Source organism: Protopterus annectens, chromosome 9.part0, assembly GCF_019279795.1.
Source record: "Protopterus annectens isolate FY-2018-M chromosome 9.part0, PAN1.0, whole genome shotgun sequence".
NCBI lineage: Eukaryota > Metazoa > Chordata > Ceratodontiformes > Protopteridae > Protopterus > Protopterus annectens.
In genome coordinates this window covers 90956529-90982024 of record NC_056743.1, presented here as the reverse complement: position 1 = coordinate 90982024, position 25496 = coordinate 90956529, and the positions used below count along the sequence as shown (strand labels likewise).

At 42.5% G+C, this 25496-nt stretch overlaps 1 protein-coding gene across 4 annotated transcripts in view; it reads right to left on the bottom strand.

Annotated features, from left to right (window-relative positions):
* The window catches only part of ANO5 (anoctamin 5), a 1890652-nt gene that overhangs the window by 101582 nt on the left and 1763574 nt on the right, over positions 1–25496 (bottom strand). For all 4 annotated transcript variants that reach the window (XM_044082599.1, XM_044082600.1, XM_044082601.1 and 1 more), the window contains one exon: positions 23586–23785. In XM_044082599.1, the coding sequence (XP_043938534.1) occupies positions 23586–23785 (200 nt within the window). The remainder of the gene's footprint in view (positions 1–23585; positions 23786–25496) is intronic.

Sequence of the window (25496 nt, the reverse complement as noted above, 5' to 3'; positions counted from 1 at the left end):
CCTGCAATGCTCTCTCACCTCTAGAACACTGATATGCAAAGAGGTCTCGTGTCTGAACCACATAGCTTAAACAATTCGTCCTAGTTAATGCACCCCTACTGCAAATGGTAAGTGCCCGTGGTCAATATGGCATTGGTGGAGAAAGAATAAGTGGATGTCCTTCCTCGACTTCCTTCAAGAGAAGTCACCATGATAGGGAGTCTCTGCACATTCAAGACAGCTTTATGGGGTGACTCAAAGGATAACGATGCAAGGCCTATTGTCCTGCCAGAGTCCATTGTAGAATTCTCAAGTGAAGGCAAGCTGCTGGGATCAATGTTAGAGCAGCCATCAAGCCCAGAGCTTTGAGAACTAATTTTGCTGGTGGCAAAAGAATGGTTAGAATTTGTTTGATATGTAACCTTCATGACACAATTCGGTTCAGAGGTAGGAAGCCTAGGCGTGCCCCTATAAAGTCTAATACTTGGACTGGGTGAAGTTGAGACGTTTGTGTGTTTACAGTGATCCCCAATGTGTTCGTTAGGTGAAGCGAATAATTTCTGACTTGTACAAGTAGATGCCTGGTTGATGCGGTTAGCAGTCAGTCATCCAGATAAGGAAATGCTCTGAATCTGAACGGTCTCAAATGAGCCGCTACAATCAGATGGGAAACCAGAAATTCATCCCTGGTTTGGCACCTATGCCTCTAATGGACACAGGTAACCTGTAAATAGTTGATCTCCCAGACCCATGCTTACACTTACCAAGGGCATCAGAACTAGTCAGAGATTTGGGATGCGTGGCTAGGCTTAAAAAGGCCCTTGTGGTTGTTATGAACTACTGCCATGCATTTGGTGAATACCCTGGGAGCTGTGGTAAGACGAAAGGGCAGAATTGGTAATGAATGGCTCCTAGCCATATGTGGATAAACCTTTGGGAGTGCCTGTCCATTTTGATGAGGTAGTACAGACGCATCTTGAAGGTCTATACAGCACATCCAGTTGCCTTTCTGGAGAAGGGGTAGAATAGATTGTAGCGTGACCATCCAGAATTTTGAGTTCTTTACAGACTTGTTCAGGGATGTCTAATCTAGGATCGGTATTAGGTCCCGTCTTTTTTGGCACTAAAAAGAACCTTGAATAATTTCCGGATCCTATCTGGTCTGGTGGGACCTTCTGGATTACCCCATTTTCTAGCAACTTTGTAATTTCCAAGGCTGCTGACTCCCTATGATTGGGTGGAACATCAGGAAGACTTTTCTTTGCTTTGGGAGTTTTGAACAATCGAATACAATATCCTCTCGATATAATTATTTGCACCCACCAGATGTTTGTAATAGCTAACCAGGCATTCTAGTACAAAGATAGCCCCGCCTCCCATTTGACTGCCTTCAGATAGGGACAGTCGGGCAAGTGCCCAGGAGTGCTGCAAGGATCTGCCTGAGAAAGACTCTCTAGATCCTTGGTTCTGTGACCTCCTCTGTCACGTGGGTGGCATCTACCATTATAATTATTTCCCCCTCTGCCTCTAGAGGAAAAAATTTCCTCATGAATCCTGGAAAGTCCCTTGTGATTTTTTTGAACCACAACTTCTTACCTCCACATTGTTTACTAGAAAAAGGCCTTTGTGGGATAGAAAATCAGATTCCAATAGCAGACCAGGTCTTTCCGCCCTTTTCACTATGGAAGAGAATGTCTTTCATGGTCGAGCCAAAAAGTGATGATCCATCAAACAGTGCATTGATGAATGCCACCTTGAATGGTTCCACAAAGTCACATCCAAGCATGTCTCCTTATGGTGGCCCTTGAGGTACCTTCTGCAGCATGCAAGACTAACCTCATGGACGCATTTGAGATGGATTGTAGGGTGGCCATCATAGAGGAAATAATTTCCTGTTTCTCTTGAGACATGGACCCTGGGGCAGTGTTAGAGAGTTCCTTTGGTAAATCCCTCTGTAACCTGGTGAAATGAGCCAAGTAATTCAAAGATCACAATGCGATAAGTAACTCTCCACCACCTCAAATGTAGATGGACCCTCAGAGGCCAGCAGCAATCCCTTCGGAGCTGAAGCTCTCTAAGCAGACAACCCCGAACCTTGCAAAATCCCCTGATCTGAAGGGGGAGTCAGAGTCGAGCTGGCTAGCACCGAGTGCTGAGGGGAAATTATGTCTTCAAAAGTTTCACAGTTGAAGCAAACCCTTCAGACAAGACACTGCCTCTTTGGCTCAGAGATGCATCTTGCTCCAACAGAGTCAGAGCCAATCAGGTCAGAGAAGTTGGAGTCGAAGATAACATCATCTGATCCGACGTGTCAATTGTGGTTGCCCCCAAATCAGAGGACTCTGAAAACAGGAGGTTGGATCAGAGTAGGAGTTATTAAAGGAAGACAGGCAGGTAGGCGGCTCAGAGATCATGTGGGGGACGGCACAGGCAAACCCCCATCTGAATCTGCATCCTAAGGAATCTCCTTATCATGTCCACCTCCACTTTGGACAGGCTCCAGGAAGATCTTATGGAGGAAGAGGTGGCAGGAGATCTTGAAAGCTTCTTGAAAGTCTCCTGGAAAAAAAGGAGACCTTAGTCTCAGGGATACATGCTTCAGGAAGAATCTGGGAGCTCAATTCCAAGGAAAAGTCATTAATGATTGTGTTGGATCTGAGGGTTTTGGGTCAGGCAGCTTTAAGGTTTTAGTAGGTGGTTCAGATGAAGACTGGGTAGGAGGACCAGGCAGGAGAACATTTGCAGTGCTCCCTGGGCTTCTTGGATTTGTGAAAATCCCAGCTGCTTTCAAGTGCAGCAAACAATATCAGAGGTAATCTGGAGGACAGGGGCATTATGGGTAAGGAACGAGCTCAAGAGTTGGAATCCTAAGTTATAAAAAGCTGCAGAGTCAGATCCAATGTTCAGATATGAACACACAGGTTGGGGAACAAATGAAAAATGACATGAGATTTCTTGTTTTTTTTGTATTACAACCCACACATCATTGGAGCGGAAGTACATTTAAACAGTGGTTCATTCATTTATGCAAAGGCTCCATCGTTGGGTCCAGAGGAGGCTGGATTGATCCTTCTGAAGGTGGAATCAAGATTCTTGTGAGGCTATCTGGGATGGGGTGTCAGGCATGCAATGGCATTAGCTTAGGGCGGTGTTGCAGCAAGCAGCCAGAATAGACAAACTTTCCACAGTGATTGTGTTACATTTAGGGGGTAATGATGTTTGCCAGCTTCCAATAAAAGATTTGGTTGGCTTGATTCTGCAGGAGGTAAATTATATGCATGACTGCTGGCCAAAGGCTACTATCTGTTGGTCATCAGTGGTACAGAGAAAAAGGTGAAGGGGAGCTAGATCCACTGAAGCAGTAGAAAGTATGAGCAAGAGAATCAGTAACAACGTGGATAAGTTAAACAACAACGTGGATACGTTAAAAGTACAGTTTTGTACCTACCATAAATATAGATGTTAGAGTGTATTCACTGCTGCAGTCATTACACTTGGGTTATTCCTGCCATCAGGCGGTTCCGCAGTCGGCCAGAGTTCCAAAGTCTTGGTCCGGCATCAGTTGCTGTCGCTTCTTCCATGACGTCAGTGTGCCAGGGGTATATAAGATGCAGCCGATGCCATTTTCTTCAGTTTTTCTTGCCCCAGATGTCAGGTGCCCCCAAATAGGTAGGCAATACATATTGCTAATAAAACATACATATAAAATAAAACCAAAACCTTCAGTTACCAGCAAATACACCACATAGGTAGTATAGGGTAGAATGGTATAGATAAGTCCCAGCTAAGAAAGAGGGAATGGAGGGAGGGTAACCTGGACTGCAGCAGTGAATACACTCGAACATCTACATTTATGGTAGGTACAAAACTGTATTATGTTCATCGTGTTTCGCTGCTGCAGTCATTACACTTGGGTTGAATCCCAAAGCTGAGGTAGGGTGGCTGGTTCTATAGAGGATTTGGGGTGGCTATGAGGCCCTGCAGCACTGCAGTGGCAAAGCCAGCTCTGGATTTAGAATAAAGAGGCAAGTGATAATGTTTGGTAAAGGTGTGCACTGAACTCCAAGTTGCAGCTTCCAGGATATCTTTGGTAGGTATTCCTCTAAGGTAGGCAGTTGAAGTGGCTGTTGCCCTGATGGAATGTGGCCTAATGTTGCTAGGTACAGTTTTTCCATGCCGTGTGTAGCAGAAACGGATACAGTGTCCTATCCACTTTGAAATGGTCTGCTTTGAAATAGTCTTTCCCTGTGATCCTGCAGCATATGCTACAAACAATTGCTCAGTTTTCCTGAAAGCTTTTGTTTTGTCCAAGTAGAAACGTAGCTGCCTGTGTATGTCCAATGAATGCAGAAGTCTCTCCCCTGTATTCTGGGGATTTGGATAAAAAGTTGGCAAGTGAACAGTTTGGTTAAGAGCCACACTGGAGACCACCTTTGGCATAAATGAAGGGTTTGTTCTTAAAGAAACCCTGTCTTGGTGAAAAATGATGAAAGGCATCACTGCCATTTGTGCCTGTAACTCCTGAGACTCTTCGAGCTGAAGTTATTGCCAGAAGCAGAGCAGTTTTCCATGACACATTTTAATTCTGCTGAATTGGCTGGCTCAAAAGGAGGTAAAGTTAGTTTTTCCAAGACAAAATTGAGGTCCCAAGTTGGTGTTGGTGCTCCCCGGGGCGGTCTTATGTTTTTAGCCCCTCTGAGGTACTGTTTTAGCAATGGATGAGAGAAAATAGGAGGATCTGTGCTGTAATGAGCCGAGATGGCAGAGGCGTGGATCTTAATGGATGAAAAGGATAGGCCTTTGTCCAGCATCTCAGTTAAGTATTGTAATATCGAAGGAATATTTGGGACAAGAGGGTCAAAGCTTTGCGCCTGGTTCCAGGCACAGAATCTCTTCCACTTTTCTGAATAGGATTTCCTGGTGCTAAACCTCCTGGCCTCCAAAATGACATCCAATAACAGCCTTAGAGAGAGGTGTTGTCTGCTTGACAAAGGAATCTGCCATGCAGCCAGGTTTAAGGTTTTGAGCTGGCTGTGCAGGATCTGGTTGTTTTGTTGAGTCAGAAGGTGCGGAATTTGAGGTAAAATCCATGGTGGGCCTTGAGCTAAGTTCCTTAAGATTGGGTACCAGTGCTGGCATGGCCAGTCTGGGGCAATCAGGATAATTTCTGGCTTTTCTTGTCTGGCTTTTAGGAGTACCTTTGAAAGGAGAGGCAGTGGTGGAAATGCATAAACCTTTAGGCTTTTCCAGCTGAACGAGAGCGCATCCACTTTCCACGCTTGTGTGTGGTTAAGTCCTTGTGCAGAAATTCTGTAGTTGGCAATTCAGTGGGGAGGCAAAAAGATCTATGTCTGGGCTCCCCCATTTTTGTGTTATCGTGCTGAATACTTGTGGATTTAATTTCCACTCGTGAGGATCCATGATGTTTCTGCTTAAGTCGTCTGCCAGAGTATTTTTCTTTCCTGGCAGGAATTGTGCTTGCAGATGAACTTGATAGGTTAGAGCTGTGTTCCACAAGGTCATGGCTTGCATGCAGAGGGGATAAGAATGAGTGCCCCCTTGCTTGTTTATGTACCACATAACTGTGGTGTTGTCTGTCTTTAGTAGTAGTAGTCCTGGATGCAGAAGGCCCTTGAAAGCTGTTAGGGCATTTTGTACAGCTAGCATTTCTTTCTGATTGATGTGAAGATGCATTTGGTCTGCGGCCCACTTGCCCTGAATACATTTTCCTGCCATGTGTGCTCCCCAGGCGTAATCCGAAGCATCTGTTGTTAGTGTCTGCCTGGCTGTGGGTAGAGTGACAGGCTGTCCCTTGTTGGGGTGACATGCCTGTGCCCACCATCGAAACTCCTGTTGTAGGCAGGGAATAAGTGGTACTACTGCTTCCAAACTGTGACAGCGTTGAGTCCAAACATTTTTTAGGTACCATTGTAATTTCCTCATATGCAGTCTGGCATATGGTATTAGTAGTATGCAGGATGCCATGAACCCCAAGGCCTGCAGAATTTTTCTTGCGGGGAGTTGGGGTTTTGTTGCCATCAATTGAAAGTACTGAGTCAGTTGTCTTTGCTTGTCTGGCGTGAGATGAGCCATCTGGGCCGTTGTATTTAAGCTGGCACCCAGGAATATTATCTCTTGTGAGGGCACTAGTTTTGACTTCTTTTCGTTTAATGTGTACCCTAGGCAAATTAGCAATCTTTTTACAAATGCCAGATGCTGTAGAAAAATATCCTTGCTCTCTGCTTGAATAAGGCAGTCGTCCCAAGTATGGATATATTTGAATTCCTTTTTGTCTGCAAAATGCAATTACTGGTGCCAGGCATTTTGTGAAGACCCTGGGCGCAGTAGATAAGCCAAAGGGCAGTGCAGAGAATTGGTAATGCATTGAATCAGCATGAATCTGAGGTATCTTCTGCAATTTTGTCTGATAGGGACATGCAGGTATGCCTCTTTGAGGTCCAAAGTATCAAGCCAAGCCTTCTTGCCCAGCATGGGAAGAAGCTGCTGAAGAGTCAACATTTTGAATTTCGGAACATCCAGGTAAGTATTTAGAGTAGAAAGGTCCAGTATGGGTCTCCAGGCTTTGTCCTTTCTGGGGACCAGGAAAAGTCTTGAGTAAAATCCTTGTCCTTGTTCCTGTTGTGGTGCTTTTTGAATAGCTCTCATGTCCATGAGGGCTGTAATTTGTTTTTGTGCCTCTGCCCACTGATTTGGTGGCAGGTCTGGCATTCCTTTTAGCCTTGGTAGAGTGTGAAAGTAGAACCTGTAACCTTGAGACAAAATATTCAGAACCCATTTGTCTTGGGTTATTGTATGCCAATTTTGTGAAAAAAGAGCTAGTTTTCCCCCTAAGGGAGCTTCCAAAAGGTAAGTGCTTGGCATTTGAAGGGGGAAGTCATTGGGACTGTTTCCTATAAGGTTGTGACTTGTCTTCCCCTCCTTTTGGGGTTGAAGCACCCCACTGTCGTGGTCTGTAAGAGCCTTGGGGCTGATATCTGCCTCTTGGGTGTCTGTATCTGCCTCTTTGTGGTCTGCTTGACACTGGAAAGGACCAATTTTTGGAGGGCCAATTTCTGCTAAATCGAGGTGGCTGTACCTGTAAGAAATCCTTCACTGTTTGCATAGATTTTGCCTTATCCTCCATTTTCTTTAATACCTCTTCTGCCTTAACACCAAATAAAATATCCTGCTGTAAAGGAGCATGCAATAATTTTGCCTTAACATTATCAGGTAAACCTTGTTCTTTTAACCAAGCATGCCTTCGTATCACAGATCCTGTAACTGCTGCTCTACAAGAAGCCTCTAATGAATCAAAACCAAATTGCAGAGTATGTTTTCCCACTTGTTCAGCTGCATGCAATAAATCCTGCATTTCCTTATAGTCAGAATGTTCTGAACTTGTAAGCATTTGTGTTAACAGAGACATTAAATATTGTAGGTATTTAAGCATGTGAAATTGGCAATTTAAAGCCCTCACTGCTAAAGTTGCAAAAGTGTAAACTTTCTTCCCCCATTTGTCTAATGCTCTAGAATCCCTGTCAGAGGGAACTGGACTTTTAGCTGTGGAAGCCTTTAACCCTTTGGGACCCTGGGAAATAGTTTCTGGGTCAGCCACAGGGTTTTTATAAAGAAATTTGTGAGAGTCAGGGACTCTGTAGCACCTGTCTGGCTTGACTGGAGCAGGGGGCAAAGAATCAGGATTTAAACTGGATTCAGAGAACACATCATCCACAATATCTAACACGGGCAGAATAGAAAGGGGCCTGTGCTGAGGCAATAAAAGAAAGTCTCCGAGCCTTTTCTTGGATTCCGAGTAATCCTGGCCTTCCCAATGGAAATGCTCCCTCATGGTATGTAAAGTTTCCCCAAAAGAGTAATCCTCAGGAGGAAAGGCTGAAGGAATGGATTCTTCAGCATCAGAGTCCTCATAGGGGGGGTAAGGAGTATCCCTGGTCTGAAGACGAATCAGAAGAAATGGAAATCTGGTCAGAGGAATCATAGTCTGTATCCTGCCTAGGCCTTTTATCTGGAAGGGGATGGGAACCCCTGATCAGAGTAATTAAGTCTTCGACCATTTTAAGCGTCTGTTTTTTAGGCATGGAAGCCTGCCCAGGTGAACGCTGTACTTGCTTCTTTGTCTTTAATGGAGTTTTAGACTTGGCTGTAGATTTAATGGTAAGTTGTGAAGGTCTGAAAACACCCTCAGAAGCCAATGCCTGCTCAGTGGCTCCGAACCCATCTGAGGGGTTAGTTTCCGTAGGCCCAATACCTTGAGTTTCCAGAGGCCTAGACATCTGCACGTGGGAGTCGGAGGCGGCCTGTGGCTCTGAGGTAGCAGGTGTCAGAGGCTGCGAAAGCGCCTCACTGATAACCGGCGACTGGCCTAGAAGAGGCTTTGTCGTCAGTTTTGGGCCTCAAATGCCTGTCCTTATCCTTGTCTTTGCGTTTTTTGTGAATTCCGGTTGGTTGTTCCGACGGCATGACATAATTGAACCTTCGGCCAAAGTAATGGCGAGCAAAGTCAAACAGACGTTTAATAGTGTGCTTGTTAAATCTAGCACAAAACCGACAACTAGTGAGGTCGTGGTCTGGGCCTAAGCATGGAATACAGTAAGAATGAAAATCCTTATGAGGTATTTGCTTCCCACAAGAAATACAATTAACTTTTACTGACATTGGTCCGAGGCAAGAAAAAGTTTCCCCAACGGGGTACTTAGGTTTATTGAAGACTTCGGTTCTGAAATTCGAATTGAAAATCTCAGTAGTCGGTCGACCGGCACTTGCGAACTGCTTTTGCTTCAGGCACCGCGCAGCAAGAAAGACTGAAGAAAATGGCATCAGCTGCATCTTATATACACCTGGCGCACTGACGTCAGGGAAGAAGCGACAGCAATCGATGCCGGACCAAGACTTTGGAACTCTGGCCGACTGCGGGACCGCCTGACATCAGGATAACCCAAGTGTAATGACTGCAGCAGTGAAACACGATGAACATCAAGGATAAGTTATTACAGAACATTAGTGGGCTGTACATTCCTCACCTTGGCATTCGGGTCATGTGGTAAGATAGGTAGGATGGGGATGGGTTAATTTGCCATAGGATGGTATGCAGGCTTTCTACACAGAAGTACAAGTAGGTTTATCATGGAAGGGGCAATACTTAACAGTGATAGGAGATGTGCTTGGCGGAAGGGAGGAATATTCCTGCCTTCTGTGGCGGAAGGCAGGAAAGGTACGGGAGGCCAAGAGAAATGGTGGGGGAGGACTCAGGACTCTTTAGCAAAACCTTCCAAAGGCCAGACAGCCCCAAGGGATTGTTGCCAGGAGACTAATCAACGTGGCAAAGGCTCCATGGCAGACTATGGTGGCCAAGAGGAATGGACTAAAAAATGTTATGCTGTGGGTAAGATTAATCGGAAGGGCTGGATATCAACAGTGCCGTCTATTGCTGTGTATGCTTTGAGGCATTGCTATGAAGTCGAGAAATGGCTGCCCTGAAATTTCTGCCTTCTACACATTTCAAATTAATTGGCATCAATCATTAAGGGTCACTGGCAGTAACTGTCAAACACATTGCTGCGGCCATTTAATCCACTTGATGTCTTTGTGTTTTTAATGATGGCGATGCAAAATGATGATGCAAACTCATTTGCAGTGTGTTGTACTAGTCAGATAAGTGTGGTTCATGGATTAACATCCTGTTGTGCAAAAACTGGTTACAGGTCAAGTGCTTTGACAAATTATGGACAATGGTTGCTAGTTTAGTAAGGAGCAGGGACAGCTGTGCCTATCTCAGACAAATAGCTTGAATTAGACCAGGAACCAGACCTAGCAAGCTAATCCTGCCTAAGGAAATTTGAGGAGTAGGAATATGCTTGGGGCCAACCTTGTCTGTAAATGCAGACCAGAGTGTAAAGTGTGTCTGCTGTATCTTTAAGAAGCATGCAAAGCTGTACATGCATGTATAAATACCAAACACGTGCAATCCCTAGTGCCATTTTGTAGAAGCAGCCAGAGTGTGAGCATGCATGATCGCAGTTGTTAGTTTGTATATAAAATACTTAAGTTATAGTCAGTAAGCCTCTATAGTGATGTGTTTGTATGAAGTAAAGCTGTTTGAACAGAACCCATGAAGATTTGTTTATTCGTGTCCTAACACAGAAGTAACATGGTGTCAGAACAGATAGTACAGTTGTGTACATTTACCATAAATGTAGATGTTAGAGTGTCTTCACTGTTGCAGTCATCACTGTAGGGTTCTTCCTGCAGGCAGGCAGCCCTTGGTCGGCCAGAATCCCAAAGTCTGGGTCCGGCGTCGGCTGTTCAGTCATGCTCCCTGATGTCAGAGCGCCAGGAGTACAAAGCTGCCAGCCGACACCATGTTCTCCAGTTTTTCTTGCCCAGATGTCAAGTGCCCAAAAATGAAGGCTAATAGTAAAACAAAAATGTAACATACAACAAACCCCATACCCTGTAGCAAATACACCTCAGAAGAAGAGTGAAATAGGAAACCACACTAATAAAAGTATAAGAGGGGACAGGAGGGTGGGTAACCCAGACTGCAACAGTGAAGACACTCGAACATCTACATTTATGGTAAGTGTACACAACTGTACTATGTTCATCGTGTTTCACTGTTGCAGTCATCACTGTAGGGTTGAATCCCAAAGCTGAGATAGAGGGTGGTGGTTATAGAGTAGAAGGGGCAGCTAGAAGGCCCTGCAAGACTGCAGAAGCAAAGACTGCCCTAGACTTAGAGTAAAGAGGGAGATTATAGTGCTTAGAGAAAGTATGCACTGAACTCCAAGTTGCAGCTTCCAAAATATCTTTGGTAGGTACTCCCCTGAGAAAGGCAGCTGAAGTAGCAGCAGCTCTGGTAGAGTGAGTCCTAATTTTTCCTGGGATTTGCTTTCCATGATGAGAGTAACAAAATCTGATTCCATGAGCAATCCATTTAGAAATGGTCTGTTTTGAAATAGCTTTGCCTTGGGAATTTGTTGCATAAGAAACAAACAGTTGCTCTCTGTTTTCCTGATATCCTTGGTTCTGTCCAGGTAAAAACGAAGTTGCCTGTGTACATCCAAGGAATGCAAGATCCTTTCCCCCTTATTTTGTGGATTAGTGAAAAAAGTTGGCAGGTGAATAGTTTGATTTAAAGCCACTTTGGAAACCACTTTAGGCATGAAAATAGGATTAGTCCTTAAAGACACCCTATCTTGGGGAAAAATAATATAAGGTTCCACAGCCATGAGTGCTTGTAACTCCAAGACTCTCCTGGCTGAGGTCAAAGCCAGTAGGATAGCGGTCTTCCATGATAAATACTTAATATCAGATGTGGCAGCAGGCTCAAAAGGAGGCAGAGTGAGTTTTTCCAGAACATAGTTGACGTCCCAGGCAGGTATGGGTGGTGTCCTAGGGGGCCTTAAATTCTTTGCTCCTCTGAGATATTGTTTCAGAAGTGGATACGAAAAGATTGGAGGGTCTGTATTGTAATGTGCAGAGATAGCTGAGGCATGTATTCTTATGGAGGAGAAGGATAAATCCTTATGTAGCATGTCTGTCAGGTAATGTAAAATCAATGGGATATTAGGAATGAGAGGATCCGAATCCTGAGCATGCATCCAGGTGCAAAATCTCTTCCATTTACCTGCATAAGATTTTCTAGTGCTAGGCCGTCTGGCTTCTAAGATGACATCCATGACCTGTTTGGGAAGGGTAGGATTAATCATAGACCCTGAATACGCCAGGCTGCCAGGCTGAGAGTTTTGATATGAGAGTGCAGAACCTGGCCCTGGTGTTGGGACAAAAGATTTGGAATCTGAGGTAAAATCCAAGGAGGCTCCTGGGATAGAGTCATCAGTGTTGAGTACCAAAATTGACGAGGTCAGTTTGGGGCCAGTAAAATCATCTTGGGTTTGTCCTGCTTGATCTTTAATGACACCAGTGGAAGAAGAGGTAGTGGAGGAAAAGCATGCCCAGAGAGGTTCCTCCAACTGAAAGAGAGAGCATCCACTTTCCATGCTAGTTTGTGAAATGTCCTTGTGCAAAAAATCTGCAACTGGTGGTTGAGGGGGGATGCAAACAGATCTATGTCCGGGCAGCCCCAGGCTTCTGTAATCATCTTGAATATTTGGGCATCTAGCATCCACTCATGTGGATCTGACAGGTTCCTGCTCAGGCTGTCTGCCAGAATATTTTGTTTCCCTGGCAGGAACTGAGCTTGTAGATCCACTTTGCAAGCTAGAGCTATGTTCCATAGAGTCATGGCTAGTCTGCAAAGGGGGTAGGAGTGTGAACCCCCTTGCTTGTTTATGTACCACATAACTGTGGTGTTGTCTGTCCGTATCAGTAGTTGTCCTGGCTGTAGAAAATCCCTGAAAGCCAAGAGGGCATTCTGTACAGCTAACATATCCTTTAAATTGATATGTAGGTGCTTCTGATCCTCTGTCCAAAAACCTTGCAGGTGTTTCCCCTGCAAGTGGGCTCCCCATGCGTAATCCGAGGCGTCCGTGGTTAACACTTGGCTGGTTGGAGGCAGACTGAAGGCTTTCCCTTTGTTGTGAAGACATGCCATGGTCCACCAATGGAATTCCTTTTGTAGGCAAGGCAAGACAGCAATCTGTGTGTCTAGACTGTGGTAATGCTGGGACCATACACTTTTTAGGTACCATTGTATTTTTCTCATATGTAGTCTTGAAAATTTGGTATGAGAGGGATGCAGGAGGCCATGTAACCCAAAGCCTGCAGGAATTTCCTTGCAGTTAGCTGAGACATTAACACCAAGGTTTTGAAAGTTGAAGCCAGCTGTAGTTGTTTTTCGGATGTCAGGAATGCCATCTGGGTTGTTGTGTTTAGAAGAGCACCCAGAAAAGTTATCTGTTGTGTGGGTGTCAAATTTGACTTTATGTTCACAGTGAATCACAGGTACTTGAGTAGATTTTGAACAAATTCCAGGTGCTGGAGTAAGACCTCCTTGCTGTCTGCTTGAATAAGGCAGTCCAGATAACGGTAAATCTGAATTCCCTTGAGTCTGCAATAAGCTACTACTGGTGCCAGACACTTGGTGAAGACCCTGGGCACAGTAGACAAGCCAAAGGGTAGCGCAGAGAATTGGTAATGTTTCGAGCCGGCCTTGAACCGGAGGTATTTTCTGCACTCCTGTCTGATAGGGATGTGTAGGTAAGCCTCCTTTAAATCCAATGTCAACATCCATGCATTTTTGCTCAACATTGGCAGGAGCTGCTGCAGAGTAAGCATCTTGAACTTTGGTATCTCCAGGAAAGTATTTAAGACTGACAGATCCAGGATGGGTCTCCATGAATTTTGTTTTCAGGGAACAAGAAAGAGCCTCGAGTAAAAGCCTTGTCCCGTCTCTGATTGTGGAATCAGTTCTATGGCCCTCATAGCCATGAGGGATCCCACCTGGTTGCCTCTGCCCATTGGTGTTTTGGCAGGTCTGGCCATCCGTTTGGTCTTGGCAAGGTATGAAAGTGGAATTTGTAACCTCTTGAAACTACATCCATAACCCACTTGTCTTGGGTTATGTAAGTCCAATTTTGTTGAAAAAGTGAGAGTTTTCCTCCTAGAGGGGCTTCTAGGAGAGAAGTTCCTGGAGCCATGCAGGGGGAGTCATTGAGCCTGTTTTCTACAAGATTGAGGTCTGTCCTCTCCACCCCTGGGGGTGGAAGCACTCCACTGTCTAGGTCTGTAAGAAAGAGGTCTGTGTTTGGGTCCTCCCTCTGGAGCCCCTATACCTACCCCTCTGAGGCCTGTCCGAGCTGGGAAAGGACCAATTTTTAGTTGGCCAATTTCTGCTAAATCTTGGGGACTGAACTTGTAAGAAATCCTTAACCGTTTGCATGGATTTTGCCTTATCCTCAATTTTCTTTATCACCTCTTCAGTCTTAGACCCAAACAAAACATTATGCTGAACAGGACCATCCAGTAACTTTGCTTTCACTTGATCAGGTAAGTTTTGTTCCTTTAACCAAGCATGCCTTCTAATGACTGAGCCAGTGGCAACCGCCCTGCATGAAGCCTCCAAGGCATCAAAACCACAGTGTAAGCCATGCTTCCCCACTTGCTCAGTAGCATGCATCAAATTGTGTAATTCCTTATTATCTGCACATGCAGAAATGGTACCTAGCTTTTGTTTCATAACAGACAGCAGGAATTGCTGATATTTTAGCATATGAAATTGACAATTTAAAGCCCTAATAGATAAAGTAGCAGAAGTGTACACTTTTTTGCCCCATCTCTCCAAAGCTCTAGAATCCTTATCTGTCGGAATAGGGTTTTTAGCAGAGGCGGCCTTAACACCCTTAGGACCCTGAGAAACTGTTTCTGGATCAGCAGCAGGATTTTTGAAAAGGAACTGGTGGGAGTCAGGGACCCTGTAATATCTGTCGGGCTTAGCAGGGGCTGGAGGAAAAGAGTCAGGAGTTAATATCCAAAATAGGAGGAATAGCCAGGGGTCTATGTTGGGGAAGAAGAAGGAAATCCCTAAGCCTTCTCTTAGATTCAGAGTACTCCTGTCCTTTCCAGTGAAAATGTTCCCTAATGTCATGTAAAGTTTCCCCAAAAGAAAAATCCTCAGGGGGAGAAGCTGACGGAATGGATTCCTCAGCATCAGAATCCTCATAAGGAGGGAAAGTATATTCCTGTTCAGAGGAAGACACTGAAGAAATAGATGCCTGATCAGAGGATTCATAATCCAATTCTTGCCTTGGCCTTTTGTCTGGAGGGGGATGTGAACCCCTAATCATGGTTAGTAAGTCCTCCGCCATTTTAAGCAGCTGTTTCTGAGATTTGGGTCCCGGATCAGAAGAGGCCTGGGCTGGTGTCTTTGATTTAGAAGGAGTCTTTGCCTTTGCCTTTATCAGAAGCTGTGTAGGCCTGAAACCCCCCTCGGAAGCCGGTACCTGCACAGTGGCTCCGGACCCATCCAAGGGAGTATTGTCCGAAGGTCCTGCAGCTGGAGTACTCAAAGGCCTAGTTGGCTCCTTGTGGGAGTCAGTTTCGGCAATCGGTTCTGAAATGGCCGACGACAGGGGCTGCAAAAGCGCCTCACTGACGACGGCCAAACCTGTAGTTGGCTCTGCTTGTAAACAGTCTGATTTGGACCTTGGAGGCCTGTCCTTATCCTTGCGTCGTTTGTGAACTCCGGTAGTCAGAAGCGTGTCTGACGACATTTTATAATTAAATTGCCTGCCAAAGTAGTGAAAAGCAAAATCGTACCTCCGCTTAATAGTACGTTGGTTAAATCTAGCACAAAACCGACAACTAGCTACGTCGTGGTCAGGGCCTAAACAAGGAATACAGTAAGAGTGGAAATCCTTATGAGGTATTTGCTTCCCACAAGATATACAATTATTAACTTTTTCTGACATCGGACTGGAGCAAGAAAAAAAGTTACCCCAACAGGGTACTTAGCTTTGAGAAGAAGTCAGTCAGTCTTCGGACTGAAGCACGAAAAAATATCAGGAGTCAGTCGACCGGCACTTATGTACTGCTTCCACCACATGGCAAGAAAGACTGGAGAACATGGTGTCGGCTGGCAGCTTTGTACTCCTGGCACTCTGACGTCAGGGAGCATGCCTGAACAGCCGACGCCGGACCCAGACTTTGGGATTCTGGCCGACCAAGGGCTGCCTGCCGGCAGGAAGAACCCTACAGTGATGACTGCAACAGTGAAACAGGATGAACATCAAAGAGAAAAGAATATTCAGAGCCATGAGATGTAAAGACAACAGTGAAGTTAAAACTGAGAGAAAAGAGCACAAACATAACCAGAAAGAATCAAAGGTAATGAGAAAGAACACAAACTATACAATGCGAAAGATGGAAAAAGGGGCATTATCAAACAAGCTGAAAGTACAAAAAAGTTTGTTACTTAAAGAAAATGTATAAGATATAAGTATTTAACGAAAATTCATGGTAAAGCACAAAATGAGTATGTTTAAATCAAAACAAGCATGTTTAAAGTAAAACGAGCATGTTTAAAGTAAAATGAGCATGTTAAAATCAAGCTGGCCATTTTTAGAGTAAATTGAGCACAAGAAAAGTATGTTGGGCAGAAAAAGGGCTTAAACGAGCAAAACAAATATAAGAAGAAAAGAAAAGGGCACATTAAGCAAAAAAATAAAGCAAGGCGACTGCATGTGTTTTGGGCAAAGTGCTGTGTTTGAGCATAACTATGACTTTGTATTGTATCAAGGGTGTAACTGAAGTCATTCAAAGTATCTCAGAGTGTGTAAAAGTGCTTACAGTGTGCGTGCTTATTACTGTGCATGTGTTTCAAAGAGACTGTTGTGTGCAAAGTTCAACTATTTTGTGCAATCCAGTCAAAGCATAGCTGTTTTAAAAAGTTTTTGTGCTAGGTGAGTCTATTCGCAAAGTACCGCCATTACAGAGTGCTTCTTGTACTGCAAAGAGTTGCCTAGCAAGGTATCGCCATTGTGGTGACATTTCAGTGTGCTGCATGCAGTTATTTGCAAAATGCAATTACTTCGAAAAGTTAAGAATTTTGGGCAACTGATGTTCGATTTATTCACATTGTGCAACTGCTTAATATGTTTCTTACACTGATAAGGGGGGTTTCCTTACTCAGTTGCATCATAAAGTTCTGGAATGTTTCTTAAAGTGATGACTTTAACAAGTGATGGTGCATGACTGTAGCATTTCTGCCTTTACCGATAAAACTCCGAAAGTATAGCAAGTGATGGTGTATTAATTTAGCATTTCTGCCTTTACTGATAAAACTTCAAAAGTATTAAAAAGCCCGAGAAGTTTATTTCGCAAAGTTCCAAAAGTATCGGAAAGCCAGAGAAGTTTATTTTGCAAAGTTCAGCAAAGTATCAAAAAGCCCGAGAGGTTTACTTTACAAAGTTCAGTTATTCGAAAGTACTAAGAGTTTGCTCATTCGCATAATTCCAATAAGTCCAACAAAAGTATAAGTTAAGAACATTAAGGCATTGGGCAAGTACTGTTTATGCCAAAAACTCATGCATATTTGTGTGTGTGTACATTCAAGCTTATTCGCAAAACTCTTCGCTGATGTGCATGTTAATATGGCAGACGGATTTCGAAAACCCCTACCACTTGTATATGATCAGAATACTGCAGAGAACTGAAGAATATTTGAGCAAGAGTATGATATTTTCATACAAGCAGCTAATGCAGATAGATATGCACACACCAGGCCATTCATTTTGCTAAACCTAGCAGGTTCAGAGGCCATAGAAAGAGCATTCATTTATGTATGTACCAGCAGTGTATGAAGGAGAAGGCGCAGAAAGCCATACTGTTGTACAAACTGAATCAAGGGAAGATCACTGAAGTGCAAGTTCAAAGAAATGTGCAACTCCCAGACGAATATTACATTACAGAGGCATTTGTTTTACACAAGAGATCAGAAAGCAGAGGAAACATTTGATGTTTACGTAACTGACTTGAGAAAGAGAGCTAAAAATGTGTCAGTTTTGTGATCTAAGAGAGGAAGGACAGGCTTGTACGTGGTATTAATAGCACTGCTGTGAGACAGATTTTACTTTGTGACAGTGACTTAACACTGAGCAAGGCCACAGAGATTTGTCAAATCCATGAGGCAACAGAGAAACACACAAGAAACAAACAAGTATGCTTGCGCGTGACAAGATCATGGTTTCAGTTGGATCCAAAGCAAATGTAGATAATATGCAACACGTGACAAACAGCAGGCCTAAGCAAGTGGCAGCTACAGGGTATCCAAAGAAGGCACAAAGCTTTCCAGTCCGTTCTAAAATGGGTGCAACCACCAGCTCAATGCAACACAAATGTGAATCAGCAAAACCCAAATCTAGCTTTGTTAACTGTCTCAGTTGTGGTGCGAATTATGTGTCTAAAAGAGAGAAGTGCTTAGCATATGGTCAAAAAAAAAAAAGGAACCATTTCCAAAAGTTTTGTAAATCAAGTAAGCCTCACACAGTTGTAAAGAAAGGTCGCACAAAAAAGCAAGTTGATCAAGTAGAGCTGAAACAGTCAGCTTTCTATGTAGATGATATATTAGTGCTTGGTGAAAGAATTGATGCAGTACACTTGTTAACAAGTAGTGAAGTGCTTTGTACTGTCTGGATCAATGGAAAATCCACGGAGCTCAGAGTAGATACTAGGTCTAAGTGTAATGTTATATCAGCAGACACATTTGCAAGAGTGAGAACTAAAGAACAACTCAATGTAACCAACAGTGCAAGACGTGTTGCTTATGGAGGTGAAGAAATTCAAACCGAAGGTTCAGTGATGCTTTCATGTTAATTGGCCGAGAACTGTTACAACTTGTTATTCTACTTGGTTCGAACACCAGTGCAATCGTTATTGGGTCTCAAAGATAGTTTAATAATGAATCTGCTTTCTTTTGCTAAAGAAGTTAATCATGTGAGTGCAGTTCCGAGTTCCAATTTCTCCGAAGCTATTTTCTCAGAGTATGCTGATGTTTTCGATGACAAATAAGGCAAACTTCCAGTCGTGTATTCCATGAAGTTAGACCCACAGGTCACTCCAGTAATCAGACCAGCAAGAAGAGTTATGACAGCAAAGCAAGACAAAGTTAAAGTTCAGTTGGATAAGATGGCGCAGCAAGGTGTGATTTGTCCAATCACAGAACCAGCAGAATGGGTGTCATCCAAGGTACCCACTCATAAAAAAGGCTCAGATGAACTCAGAATATGCACTGACCCAAGAGATCTGAACAAAGCACTAAAAAGACCATATAATCGAATGTGCAAAGTCGAAGCAGCTGCAGCTCTAATACCGAATGCCAATGTATTTTCTGTTTTGGATGCAAAGAGTTCATTTTGCCAAGTGATGCTTGATCGCAAATCCTCATTTCTAACTACTTTTGGTACTCCGTTTGGCAGATACAGATTTCTAAGGATGCCATTTGTGATAAATTCTCCAAGTGAAGTTTTTCACCATGCAATGGAGCAAAATTTTTTCAGGTTATCCTTGTGCTATAGCAGCAATTCTTTTTGGTTGGAGGCAATGGTGAAGCAGAGCATAACAGAAACCTCAAAAAAGTTCTGGACAGAGCACGTGAAGTGTACTTGAAGCTCAATCCTTTAAAGTGCAAATTGAGACTTCCATAAGTTACGTATGTAGATCATTTGTTTACAAGTACAGGCTTGAGACGTGACCCAACCAAGAAAGCAGCTATTCTAGAGATGTCAGCACCAGACAATGTACAAGGTTTACAGCGTTTTCTGGGCATGGTCAACTATTTAGGCAAATTTATACCAGACTTCGGTGAGTTGACAGCATCTTTAAGAGAGCTAACACGTAAAAATGTTGCATAGTCATGGCTGGATCATCATCAGATGGCATTTGAAGACCTTTAGCAGAAAACTGCCACCTCACCTACATTAAGATACTATGATGTGAACAAACCAATTATTCTTTCCTGTGATGCTTCAAAGTTTGGCCTAGGCACAGTCATACTTCAAGAGGGCAGACCAGTAGCCTATGCATCTAAAACACTAACCCAAACCGGGATGCAGTATGCTCAGACTGAAAAGGAGCGTTTGGCAATAACATTTGCATGTCCTAAGTTTCATGATTATATTTGTCGAGCTTTCCAAATTGAAACGGATCATCAACCTTTAGTTACTATTCTAAAGAAGCCTACACATTCCGCTCCAGTGAGAATACAAAGAATGATGCTCAAATTGCAAAAGTACAATTTCAAAATGGTCTACACTAAAGGCAAATTGCTCTATCTGGTTGATACTTTATCCAGATCATTTAGAAATATAACAGAACATCTTGATGCCGAAACGTTTGACTTTGATGTGATGTCAGTGCATAATTTTTGCACCACTAGACTAGAGTTAAGAGATCACACTCAGACTGATCCAATTTCACAGAAGCTCAATCACATCAATATCAGATGGCCGTCAAAGCAATCTAGTGCATCACCTGAGGTGCAAGCATATTTTCCTTACAGAGATAAATGTTGATGGAAGATGGCATTAATTTCATAGGTCCTAAAATTGTTCCTGTTTCCTTACAACAAGAATATATTCAGATTTTGCATCGTGGTCACCCAGGATCCTCATCCACTAAGAGAAGAGTAAGAGAATTCGTATTTTGGCCGCCATTATCAAAAGACATTGACAGAGTTCTTTCTTCTTGTTCAGTATGCAATAGTACCAGATCACATTTGCAAAGAGAACCACTTCAGCCAAGTCCAATACCAGGTAGTCCAACTACCTTGGTCCACTGTAGCAACTGATAACTGAGTTGAACAATCAACGCTACTTCGTTTTGGCAGACTCGTATTTGAACTGGTTTGAGGCTGATGTACTACCAAACTTAACCTCAACTGCTGTTACTACTAAGTTGAAACGTCATTTCTCAGTTCATGGTAGTCCACACAAACTTTTTTTCTGACAATGGTACTCAATTCACTAGCCAGTTGTTTCAGAAATTTGCAAAAGAATGGGACTTTGTACATGTCACTAGTAGTCCTGAATATCCTCAGTCTAATGGTCAAGATGAACGTGCAGTACACAGTGCAATGCAATTACTTGAAAAGTCAAAGCATGACAATAACAGTGTATTCTTGAATCTACTTAATCTCAGAAACATACCCCGTGATGATATTCTTGGCTCACCTGCTCAAAGACTACTTTCCAGACAAACCTGAACTATGCTACCTAGTTCTTAAAGTTTGTTGCAGTCTAAATCTATGAACAATAAAACCATCAAGGCTCAATTGTTGAAGAAGCATAATATCCAGAAATCTAGTTACGACAGATCGAGCAGATTACTTCATTTGTTGAAGGGAAGGAAATATGGTACGAATTCAAACACCAAAAGGTTTTGATCGAATAGGACAGATTATAGGCATCTGTGCGGAGCCAGTATCTTATCTGGTAAACTCAGAGGGTGTGGAGTATAGGAGGAATTGCAGACATATTCACTGCAGTCACAATACTGTATCTATGATGCAAACTCTAAATCAAAGAATAAGTCAGACACTGTTTCTAGACCAGAATGTGTTCAAAAGTCTGATTCTGTTCCAGAAAGTGACTAACATTCCATAGGTCACCATTTTGCAGAAACTGTTCCAATTGCTAATCCCGATTCCCAGTTTTATGTCACAAAATATGGATGAGTTTCTAAGCCTAGTGTGAAATGCGCAGCAATGTGGACTTGACTGTATAGGTGTGTGTATATTATATATATGTGTGTGTGTGTGTGTTTTGAATTATATAATGCATGTCTACAGATTACCTGTTATTCCTGCATGCCAAATAACCTCATGACAAACTGCATGATCTATTTCTCAATGAGGGAGGATGTAGATCAGACTGTAAAGTGTGTGCTATACCTTTGCGAAGCATGCAAGGCTGTATATGTGCACATATAAATTCCAGACATGTGCAATCCTAAGTGCCATTTTGTCGAAGAGCCAGAGAGTGAGCATGCATGACTGCAGTAGTTAGCTTGTATATAAAATACTTACGTTAGTCAGTAAGCCTCTATAGTGATGTTTTTGTATGAAATAAAGCTGTTTGAGCAGAAACCACGAAGATTGGTTTATTCATGCCCTAACACAAAAGCGAAAGTAATGGCAGAAGAAGCTTCCCGAGGGTTGGGCACAGCATTTTGACAATGCAGCAAAGCCTTCCCTGCTCTCTCCCCCAGGACTGACAAGAGCGTCTCTCCCATGTCCATTGAGGGGACTTCAACAGCTGCAAGAGAACATGGCTAAACCCCAGTCCAGAGTATCTGTAGGTGCTACACCAGAGGGATCCAGGGTAAAAGATAAGTGGTGTGAGGTATAACAAATGGCCACAGCAGAGTAACTTACCAGTGGCAAATTGCTAGTCTACTGTGGTGGCAAAGGTGGTTTGCTTAACTTTCTCTTTTTGTGGCTTGGAGAACTGGCCATGGGACCAGTAGTTTTTTTCTATGGTCAAGCAGAAAATCGTGCTGCTTTCCTGAGGAATACAAGTAGCAAATGCCAGTAAAAACTATGACTCTTTAAAAGTCACTTTTTTCACAGAAAAACACAGTAAAAAATAGCATTTTAAAAGACCATAAACAACTTCTCCAAAGAAAAAAAATGACTTTCGGTTACTTTACACAACTTTTAAATGGAGAGGAAAAAGAGTTTTGTGACAGTCCATTAAACACAAACCTCCTAGCTTTATAGGTTCATAGGTTAGTACTAAGCCAACTGCCCTTGCGAGCCATTGTAAGCCTAGCCAATTATCCCTTGTGAGACTCAAACCCTACACTTTATGTTTGTAAAGCAAACACCTTAACCATTAGGCCACCCACCCAACTCAAATAAAACTTTAATAAAAAGGAAAGTAAACAAACAATATTTATAAAATGGAAAGCAAAGCCACAGCACAAAGCTAACCATCGATACTCGAAAGCCTCAGAGGGGAGTACTCTTCGGTGGCAGTAAAGCCCTCAAGGGCATGGGGCCCAAACCTGTCTTTTAATCAGCTCAGCTCGGGCTGCCTTACAGTTTGTGTGTGTGGAAGATGCCCTGAAGCTTTGGAAGCTGGCCGGCTGTTATATCCTTGGCTGGATGTAACCCACATAGCTAAGAATACTGCAGCACTGATCAATATGATGACAGAGTCGTACCCTCAGTTTTTTATAGCATTCACATATGGCAACTTTTAGTCATATGACACTGACAGAAGAATAACAATTGGATAATTTCTTAGAAAACGATGCTCATAGCCACCAACAAAAATAAAAAAAAACATTCTGTTAGGGCAAATGGTATAACAGAAAAACAATTTTCTACACTGTTCAAACTGTTTGGCAATAACAGCTTGTCAAACTATTTACATTTTGAAAGAAGTCAGAAGGGGAAAGGGGGCAGAGATAAATATGTGTATGATATGAAAGTTATCACTTAAAGAAAAATCAAAACAAAACTGTTGCTGGACAGGGGAAGGGAATACATGGGGCAAGGGGTGCCGCATGCTTTCTCCACTGATATAATGCAGCTAGGCAGCTGAGATACAGCATGAACTTCTGTCATCACACTCCTGAATTAAAAAAAAAAAAAACACCATCTTTATTGTCATACACCTTCCCCGTGTCCTAGGCAGATGCCCAGTTCACATATGTACAAAGCCAGGCCTGCTACCTCCATTTTCTCACACTGAAGTGACACAGCCTGCTACAGCACTCAGGCTCACTGGAAACCAACTAAAGAGAGGCAATGGAAATTCAGACACGTGCCACCTTGGTATCAATATTTTAGAAATTTGATAAGCATGTGGTGAGAAAAGGCAACTACAGCCTAAATTCTACAAATGCATTTTTTAAGGAGTAATACAGTAGCATACTCTTCTGTTGCAGGAACTGCTGCAGAATAAAACACTTAACACAGGCCTAATTTTCCACATAAAATCCAAAAAAAAGTAGTGAAATGTTTCTTGACAAGCACAGGCATCTTTTTTTAGGGTAAGTAAGACTGAATAATAATTAAATCTGAAAAATTTCCTTAAATGGTAAAAAAAAAAAAAAAAAAAAAAAAAAAAAAAAAAAAAAAAAAAAAGGTCACTTAACATTACAAATAAACACATTACACCACCAACCTGCAGGTAGTATATACTGTCTCGTTGAACCAGTCCGGATTTTTGTTTGGAAATGGTTTGTTTTTATCATCATAGTCAGAGATGTTAAATACAGACAGGCTGTTATTGATGTATCCCTCCATGGATAAACCATCTTCAGAATAGGCATAGTAGTAAACTAAGCGAGGGATCATGTCAGACGTGAACGCTACAATAAAGGCCTATGCAATAAAAGAAAACATTTCTGAGTCTACAGTTTGCTACAATAAATCAGAAACAAAACTTCTACCATTAAAATACATGAGGCATAATACTTTTAAAAAACATCAGAACACTATAAATACATAAAGGAAGAAATGGTTAATAACTATCAAATGTATCAGTAGTAAAGGAATAAATACACGCTCCCCCTTCCAAAAAAATGACACCAGCAAACCTTAAAGCTGACCACCAAAACTGTTTTGTTACACAATGTGCCATGATATCAAGTAATTTTCTGAGGTGCTAAGCCAAGAGTATTCTTATTTACTTGGCTTGGCAGCATAGCTGCCTGTAGCCAGGGTTAAGTTCACCAGCATTCTTACAACCATGAGCACCACTTCTTTCAGGTACCTGAATAAAGTCAACAGTGCAGTAGAGTAAAGCTGTGATTTGGTTGACAGTTTTTATTCTGACAGATGGCAACAAAAAAAACTCAAGCAATGACTACTACTAGTGTCATCTACCTGTTCTTATATCAGTACTAATGTGGGCCTGTAAGAAGCAGGGACAGAGACTTAAAATTCAGAGAAAAAAAAAAGTTAAGACTAAAGATGAAAAGAAAGTTAAAGGATTAATTTTGCATTTACAGCAATAGTCATCCTGCCTTTTTTTTGCTGCTAGATGAGGTCCAGTGTATGTGGAAGTGTGCAGGTACAGTCTAATGCCAAGTCTTTATTAAAGAATGAATAACATGTCCCTGAAAGGGATAGAGGAGTTCTAAGTCAAAGATCAGTTCTGTTAAGAGTTTTTAGTCCAGACTAGAAGAGGAAATGTTAAAAACAGGATAATTAATACAGCATATGAAATATTACAACAATAACCCATGGTTGGGTGCGAGTAAATCCAGCACTACTCACACCCACCCGTGGATTATTGCTATTATACAATTACATTATTTAAGAAAAAAAGTTACTTATCTTTCTTAAATTATGTCTTTATATATAAGGGAGGTGTGCTGCTCTTCCGTGTTTTTCCCCCAGTATCCTGGGGCTTCCTTGATGTACTGTGCATCCGTATGGGACTTTCGTTCCCACACTTACATAGTACATCAGTGCTGTGTAAAGGAAGCAACAAAGAAAGGAAGATCTCTGTTGCCGTTCTTCCTTTTTTTTTTTTAATTAAAAAAAAAAAAATTGGAAATTTTCAACGTCTGGGAGAGATGGGACAGAGAAAATAAGGATATTATGTTACAGTTATGTTTCTCTAGCTTTGTATAACGTACCTGATTATCCTCGTATTTTTCGCTGTCCCGTCAGTCTCATTCTTTTCAAGTCTTCCATTTCTGAAACTTTTTTTTTTAATAAAAAAAGTAGTTTCCATAGCATCTAACAGAAAAAAGTCCGGGCGACTGGACTTTTTTTCCATTGGTATATGCTAAATTTACAAAGGGCACACTGGTTGGATTGATCAATCAGTGTGCTTGTTCTTTCCAGAGTTATGATCTTCCATTGTATAACGCATGGTAAAGCACACTTATACAAGCTGAACTGAGACATAACAGCAAATGCTTGAAGTCTTCACTACTGCAGTAGCCTATAGGTTTTATCCTGACAAGGATACAGCAACCCAGCCAGCTTCCCAAAGCCATAATCACCTCCCATACAGTCTCTGACTAAAAATCTCCATGACCTGAAGAATGAGAAGAGGCCAAGATGACATTTGGACTGCAGG